Source organism: Trachymyrmex cornetzi, unplaced genomic scaffold (genome assembly GCF_001594075.2).
Source record: "Trachymyrmex cornetzi isolate Tcor2-1 unplaced genomic scaffold, Tcor1.1 scaffold1403, whole genome shotgun sequence".
NCBI classification, from domain to species: domain Eukaryota; kingdom Metazoa; phylum Arthropoda; class Insecta; order Hymenoptera; family Formicidae; genus Trachymyrmex; species Trachymyrmex cornetzi.
Window position 1 is genome coordinate 21,304 of NW_017295987.1, and position 8,801 is coordinate 30,104.

At 34.4% G+C, this 8,801-nt stretch overlaps 1 protein-coding gene across 2 annotated transcripts in view; it reads right to left on the reverse strand.

Annotated features, from left to right (window-relative positions):
* The window catches only part of LOC108771171 (tenascin), a 13,510-nt gene that overhangs the window by 1,676 nt on the left and 3,033 nt on the right, over positions 1 to 8,801 (reverse strand). Inside the window, exons 2-6 of one of the 2 annotated variants that reach the window (XM_018523100.1) lie at positions 5,102 to 5,651; positions 4,538 to 4,666; positions 3,092 to 3,232; positions 1,334 to 1,462; positions 568 to 831 (exon numbers count right to left, since the gene is read on the reverse strand). In XM_018523100.1, the coding sequence (XP_018378602.1) occupies positions 568 to 831; positions 1,334 to 1,462; positions 3,092 to 3,232; positions 4,538 to 4,666; positions 5,102 to 5,246 (808 nt within the window). In that variant the 5' untranslated portion in view covers positions 5,247 to 5,651. Of the gene's footprint in view, positions 1 to 567; positions 832 to 1,333; positions 1,463 to 3,091; positions 3,233 to 4,537; positions 4,667 to 5,101; positions 5,658 to 8,801 lie in introns of both variants that reach the window. The other variant, XM_018523099.1, reaches the window with a different exon arrangement.

Genomic DNA, 8,801 nt, shown 5'->3' on the forward strand with positions numbered 1-8,801 from the left:
TTAGGAATTGTTGAAGTAATTCGTATTTCGTACCGAGTCAGATCGCGGCGGGCAACTGTGCGCAAGCGGTTTAAAATGCGCACAACTGCCCATTTTCCGTATACTGTATGACTAGCACTAGTTTTTCCGTTTCTTTTTGGCATTACTATTTTATTTTGCCATTTCATTTTGCCAAAGTCTATGTGCATTATTATTATATTAGTTTTATATTTTTTCTTAATATATATAATATACATTTAAAATATGTTTAATATATATTTATATTGCAATATAATGAATGTATGTTCTGATTTCTATGTCAACATTCCACAATTCATTCATTTCTTACGACTTTTGTTTTGCACACAATTACCCGACGCGCGAGAAATTTTTTTGCTTTTCCGTTTTTTCCTTTTTGCCAAATACAACCTTATTGAATGAAAATCTGTTCAAGATAAGGTTACGTAATGATAGAAGAATGTTTATAGTTTCTATTTCCATACTTATATCGCTTGGAACTTAGAAAACCATCCCAAGAAAACAAATATCCCTTAGGTGCGCACAATTCGCCCACTTTCCCCTACTCGCCTACGTCGACGAAACATCGATGACCACGTTTATGGGAATCGGCGACGCAATCACACGTCTTGTTCACGCCGCACTGGCTATGCTTCAAGAACAGTTGGCATTGAGATTGCTGCTCGCATTTCTCACCAATCCAGGAAGCGGCTTTCAAACACCGCTGATCGCCCTTGGCCAACACATAATCTATTTCGCAATCGCATCTGTTGTGCACACACTTTGAATTCTGCACAAAGCATTCGTCATCGCCGTTGCAGTGTTCGCCCAACTCTGAAAAGCACTTTAGATTTAACAAATCTAAATTTGATAAATTCTAAGATACTTACAAATATCATGAAAATTGACGAACTGCTTTTTTTGTAAAGAATTTCTCATCCTTTTTTATTTCATATTTATTGATTTAAAGAGAACTAGTAATATAAATATAAAATTGTTCTTGTATGATATAATACATCGTTAAATTCATTAAATAATCATTTAATAATTACTTTAAATAGTATGCGACTATTAAATTAATATATATTAATTTCTTAAATTTATATTATATATTATAAAAAATATTAAGTATTATATCGTATAAGTTACATAAAAGTATAAAAATTATGTGAATTAATTAATATTAAATTAAGTAAATTTTAGAAAAAAATAAAATAAGAATTGAAAAGGTTAGCACAATTGCAAATTGAAAAACGATTCTTTAAATAAGATAAAAGAAAGATTCTTGCAAAAATATTGAATTTATAACCATTTTTATAATTCCTGTAGTACTTACTAGCACTTGGTAAACAGTTGGTATTGTCAAAATTCTCGTGATGATGCAAACCGCAAGAGCAGAAACCGTATTCACAAAAAGTATTCTTGATGTGACAATTACGGTTTGAGCGACAACGTTTTCCCAAACCTAAATGCAAGAAGAAAATAGTAACTGTAATTCTAATTATTAGGTGTACAACTTTGCTTCCGCCGTTTTTTTTTCCGAAATTCGAGGTTTTATTGTAAAAAATTATACGTTTATGATTCAAAGTACATCGCTGGCCACTACTTCCTCCCATCTTTCGGGCAGCGTACGAATCCCGCGTCGAAAAATCTGGTCATCTTTTGAGGCGATCCACGAATCGATCCAATTTTTTACTCTTCATAAGACCGAAAGTGCTGGTCAGCCAGGCCGTGTGCCATTGATCGAAACAAATGATATCAGAGGGAGCAACGACTAGAGAATACGGCGGGTGGGGTGGGACTTCCCATTTCAATGTTTCCAAGTATGTCTTGACCACTTTCGCAACATGGAGTCGAGCATTGTCATGCTGCAAAATCACTTTATCGTGTCTCTCGTTGTATTGCCGCCGTTTGTCTTTCAATGCTCGGCATCAATTGCGTTCGATGCCGATCGCCTGTGATTGTTTCAGTCGGTTTTAACAGCTCATAATACACTACACCGAGCTGGTCCCACCAAATACAGAGCATGACCTTGGAGCCGTGAATATTCGGTTTGGCCGTCGACGCGGAAACATGGCCGGGAACTCCCCATGATTTTCTGCGCTTGGGATTATCGTAATGAACCCATTTTTCGTCCCCAGTCACAATGCGATGCAGAAATCCCTTCCGTCTTTGCCTTTCAAGCAGCTGTTCACAAGCAAACAAACGCCGTTCAACATCTCTCGGCTTCAACTCGTACTGCACCCAGTTTCCTTGCTTCTGAACCATTCTCATGGCTTTGAGGCGTTTTGAAATGGCTTGTTGAATCACTCCTAATGATCGTGCCAATTCTTCTTGATTTTGACACCAGTCTTGATCAAGTGATGTCTCCAATTCTGCATCTTCGAAAACCTTCTCTCTTCCCTCGCTATGCCGGTCATCGACGTCAAAATCACCATTCTTGAAGCGTTGAAATCACTCACGACACGTTCTTTCACTAATAGCGACCTCACCATAAGTATTTGAGAGCATTCGATGAGCCTCTACCGCAGATTTCTTCTTATTGAAGCAGAAAATTAAAACCTCCCGCAAATGACGATAATTTGGCTCATAAACTGATGATGACATTTTCAATCGATAATAACTTTATGATGCAGATACAAATCGATTAATGTTTCTATGGGTTATGTTGACAGATGCCCAAGTTTATTGTATGACGTCTATGATCTATTTATTTCGACCACCATTTACCGCTAAAGCCATCTATAGGAAAATGGCGGAAGCAAAGTTGTACACCTAATACCATACATAAGTTGATGTTTATTCAATTAACCGACTTTTTTTACATTAGATTGTGCAGAGATGCAAACAAATCGTAAACATAGATAATTTATGTGCAGTGGAAGTAATGCTAACGATAAAAGATGAGAAGCGTTATTTTATTATCTTACGAGTAATTATTCATAATTTTGCTTTATGGCACTGAATAATAGACCATTGCATCATCTCTTGCTATTACAAACTAACTCGGGTTATTTATTTTTCCCATAAATATGCACAAAGAAAGATTGGCTAGGCTTAGGATACTTCCCAGGGAAAATTGTAACTGACTCACCAATGGACTCGTAACACCTCCCGTCCGTGAAGTGAGAATCGTGGGCACATTGACAAGTGCCTTCTCGACATTCCGATTGCGATGTAAACGTGAACTCACACTGAATGTCCTCTTCACAAGGATCGCCGATGTGACTAGCCACTGTTGAAATAACGTGTCTTATGCCCCTGTCTCTAAATGTTTCGCATTTTATTACGTCTATACTAGCGATGAAAGAATTTCTCGCCTGTATAGTTAACAAGAGTTCGAATAATCTTTCTCTCTTTGTGAATGTACGGTATTCGGAAATAATATTGTTAAATACGTAATGCCAAATTCGCCAAATATGTATAATCCAACACAATTTTTAAGCATGATTCAGAGTTCATATATATAGTTGGTAAGTAAAATATAATCATACATACTCAAAGACAAAGAGTAGCAGTAACTATAAAGGTGACAACTATACAAATTTTATACGTAGAATCAATGTACAATATAATATAGTTGAATAAACTATTTTATAATTATTACTGCGTACAGTTGCAGTAACTGTAAAATAATTTATTCAACTACATGTAAATTAATTCTACATATAAGCTTACTAATAATTGTCACGATTGCCATCACTATGTTTCTCTCTGCGTACGAAGTCCAACATGCGATTTTAATCGTAAAATGTTAGGCTAATATTGGGTCGATAGAACAATGACCTAATTCTTTGAAGTTTACTTTAGAAGTTAACTTTACATTCAATCGCTTTACGTTCATGTAGAAAAGATCTCTTATCCAGAATCGGATTTACGCTGTCCTGACTCATTCATAGAGATTATTCGTGATCTCTGTCGGCTCAACGAGCACGACGAACGATATGCTCCAGGTGAGGTGGGATCGTGAGAAAGGAACGGATAGGAATAGGGATGAACGGATATCTCCGTGGGAATTCTCATTTCTAGGGTCGATGACATTGTTCTCGACTATTCGAATAATTAGACCGAGATTCAGAACAGCGCTCGAAATTTCTTTAAAATCTTTTTTTATTTCTAATTTACGTTAATATTAATAAATAAATAATTAATATGATCACACTCTAGAAAAATGCGATAAAATACATAGAATACCTCTCAGACGTTTATAGTTGATACCATCATTAACAATAATAATATTATTATTGAATATGCAGTGGCAATTAATATATTATTGTATAATATATTATCAAACAATATATTCTCATTTTATAAGTTAAAATAACTTTGTTCAATCTTTTATTTATGCGCAACCGTATCGTTGGTAACGACTGATTCAATCAAATATATATTTAAAATGCAATTGTCTCAGACATGCATAACAATTTAGAAAAAGTAGAAAACTTCGGGCAAAGATAAATAAAACTGTTTATTGTGTGGCAAAAAAATCCATATCTGAATATCGCACTCGAGAAATGTATAAAATATATAGAGTAGGTACCTCTCAGACATTTGTAGTTATTGTTAATCCTAAACTCGATGTGATCGTCCTTGCATGAGCAGGTCTGTTGATTCCGACAAAACGCATTTGGAATACAGTCGACATCGTATTTACACTGCGAGAAGGTTTCTGAAAAAAAATATATTTGTCTCATTTGTGATACAATACGTTATTTATAGAGTTAGATCTAAACTGAACTGAGTGTTATGCTCAAAACTTATGCTGTTAGTAAAATCATCACAGTTCATAATCGAAAAAAAAGTAAAAAGAAGCTATGTAAAATTTTACATCTAATTAAAAAATAAAGGAATATAAAAGACGATAACGGATGTATCAAGTAATCGGTTTTGTACTACGATTGCTGGCCAATTTACCATGACATAACGAGTACAGCTTAATCGATTAGACGCGATCCGTGAAGACTGAACGACCGAAGGTTCCTTATATTTCACGGCAGTTGCGCGTTCCGGTATTCGTTTTTGTCCCCATTAATTAATTCGTAGAAATGAAAGCTAAAGTGTACTACCTATACTACTGTTATTCGTCTAAACTTTGGTTGCTTACTATTGCTCCGATTACTGTTACTGCGATCGTTGCATCGCAGGGACGAATCTTCATTGCCGTTGATGTAGGTGATCGTCGCGCAGACGGTAACGGGTACGAGGACGAGGAGCCCCGTGAAGCCGCATATCGTCCATGTCCTCGTCATCCTCGCGACAACGGCGGACGCAAGCCTCGTACGAAACGTTTCATCACCATCGGCCAACTTATTGTCATTTTCGGATCTTGCGAGAAGAGACCAGAGATTGTCCGACCGACCGATCGTCCCGATTGCTCGAAGGCCGCCACGTCACGATCCCAACAACCGGCTTACCGGCTAGGTTTAGCTCACGATGACGATCTCATTGTTTTCTCATCCATTCAATCGTTGCGCAATCGTAGGCAGGGATTATACATGGGTACATTCTCAGGTGAACATCATCGAGGCGTATCCCGCGTAATCATCGTTAAATCCCCTTGACATTGTCTATCACTTATGCCTGTCGCTTCATCCTCGTCTGTTTAAGGCGAGACATCGACGAAACCGCTGTCATTCGATTTTCAACGAATTGACCTGGAACTTTGTTCGAGTTATGAGGTCTCGTTAGAATATTCAAAATAAAAGATTATGAGATTCCGACTTGAACCGTTAGAAAAATCACTTTGCGTGAGATCGATTTTACATGATCTGCGATTTTCGTTTTTCAAAACTGATTTCAAAAAAAATTTCGGTAGAGCTTAAAATGTCCAATGATTAATCAAAGAATCGATATTTTCTTCAGTAGATAAATCGAAACGGCGCGTCGCGTTTTTTTGTTGTTGGATTCAAAATTCGCATCGAATGACGAAATCTAATTGAGATTCCCAACATAAAAAAATTTTTCTTTTACTATAATTTTAATTTACAATAAATAATTACAAAAAATCATTATACCAAATTTAAATTGAATCGTGCTACGGCACGTAATTGATAATTATCTTATTATACGATTTTAGTTGATTTTAAATAACTAATTTTAGACGTTTCCAATTTCCACAAACGATCGAAAAGAAGCTCGTCGCTTTAGCATCGTCTTGTTTTGTCGATTTCGACAGGCGAAAGATACAATTTAGAGCGTATTCTTACGTATTCCGTTGCGAATCGATTTCGACTTTAATGCGCAAATATTGCACATTCATCGACAATAATCGTTGAGAACAGTTTTATGCGCGCTGATCGAGTTGTCACTGACGAGCAACAGGTGCTAAAATGTCTTGACGCGTCTTAGTACCGTTCGATTTGAATTAGAGCTGCATGTCGAAGTATCCTAATAGTGAATATGCGAAACATGTGCTTAAACCGCGTTCGTATTTATATACGAACGCGGTTTAAGCACATGTTTCGCATATTCAGAATCTCTTCAAGACAAACTGTAAGCTTAATATAGAGTATATTGCTATGTTCAGAGCATTTAATGTAGATACTGAAAAATTTATAAAGCAAGTTCTCCAATTTTCCAAAATCATGATACGTTTTGTTTTGAAATTTTCCTAGCTTATATGTGCTTTTTTCTTTTTAATAATTTTAATAATATATTAAAATAACATTAATTTTGTTATAATATTAATATTTTCTGTATTAACAGTAATACCGATAATATACTATTTTATTTTATTTTACTTCTATTTTAATAATATTATAATAACGTTAATATTATTATTATTAATATATCTTTATATTGATATTAATAATGTTAATAATAGAGGAGTACAAACTCATATTTCGTAGGTTTGTGGCTTGTTTCTATATCAAATCAGCTAAAAACAAATTCTACAAATGCAAAAATAAAATTCTTATGATTTTCTTTTGCAAATTGTGAGGTTTAAATAATAGTGACTATATTATTGATAATATTACAAATAAGTTTTATTTATATAATATTATTTTTTCTCTTAGTCTTTTCATAATATTCAATAATAATTTTTAATTTAAAATTGGGGTGCAGCGTAAACCGACACTCCTGTCCGTAAAACAGGCCATGAGCTAACTTAATCTTTATAATGCTGCTTTATAGTGTCAAATAAGTCTATTGGAGCTGAAGGCAATCGTGCATATATGGAACAACTCTAGAAAAACTATCGCGTTACATATTTGCATCTTGCAGAACAGCATAAAGTAAATATGCATATAATTCAATAAAAATGTTTTATAACGAAGTAAAATGATTCTGAAAAATCTTATATACATTCACTTATAGATACTTTATACAGATAATTCCTGTAAAAGAAAAAAAATAGGAATACGTAGCATTACTGCCTACTGTGTCAGTTTTGGAGCCCATTTTATCAGGCGCTCATTTTTGCATAACTTACAAAAAATTTAATTGTTGCAAAATTGCAAACGGTATTATAAAAATTGCTTATACTATCTGACAGAAGACACTTTTTATTTTGTATTTATGTTTTTGAAGTTGTATTTTTACCTTTTGTTTAAGAAATATTGTCTAAAAACAAAGTGGTATGTCAGTATCGATGACCTTCCTCTATATTACTTTATTTTTTATTTTACTATTCTATGTAGATCCAAAGCTTCCGTCTTCATGTTTTCTCCAAAGCGTGATTAAGAGCCTTCGCTTTTCAATGTCGCAGGTTTATCGACACAACACCGTGGGTGAAGTTTCCCGCTTTGGATTTCAATGACGATCCCGTGAATGCTCGAAGGTTGATCGTGGTGAACAAAACGAGTTTAGCGCCCTAAGTTTCTATAGTTTCAGTTTGCGTTGCGCAACACGGTGCTACATGTATGTACTACAGTAGAAGCTATTGTTATGTGTCAACAGTATCGTATTGTGAGCGAAAGCTATTCGAACGCTATGCATTCGCTACATCTTTATTCCAACACAATGATCGTAATATAATCAACTGAATATAACGGTCGTCTTATAAAAAATATATATAAAATAAATGGAAAATTTAAACAATAAGATTTGAATAAAATCGAATAATTAAATCGAGTTGCAGTTTAATGAATCACCTTTTGATAATCACGATAACATTAATTACGTTAACAATTTTATTAATTAATGATATCAATTAACAACATAATTAAAGCGTCGGTAAATCCACGTTGATTTAATGATATCCGACTTGCACAACGCAAAAGATTTATGCAACTTTGAACTTAGTTGAAAACCCGATGTGCAATAATCTCGCTTCCAAAATACATTGTTAAATCGAATAACAGAGGCGAGCGTAAGAAACGGGCCCACCTTTGTTCTTTAATTATGAACGATTCTACTCGACATTCACCTAACTGTGAGAACCAGGAGCGTAGATCCGGTCTCCACGACTTCGCGATCTTCGCGATTCTCCACGAAGGAGAGGAAAGAATCACTGGGTCATACAAATACTATTTTTAAAACAGTCGTGCTTGTGATTTCTCCTAAATTAAAATGCAACAGTTTGATTAAATGAAAATCACTTTAAGATCCGTTTTAGCAATTATTTGAGAGACTCAATATCTGATAATCAATAATAAATTTAATTTATCTTTGGGCACTTCGGGCATTCTTGAAATAAAATTTTCAGCTTTAATTCTCATAATTTTCACTAAGAATATCATGTAACTAGATTTATATGTTTATGTGTTTATAATGATTGTATCGTGATACTAAGTAAAGATTGAATTAATTTTTTACAGAGAACATATTCTTTAAACATATATATATATATATATGTATAATAT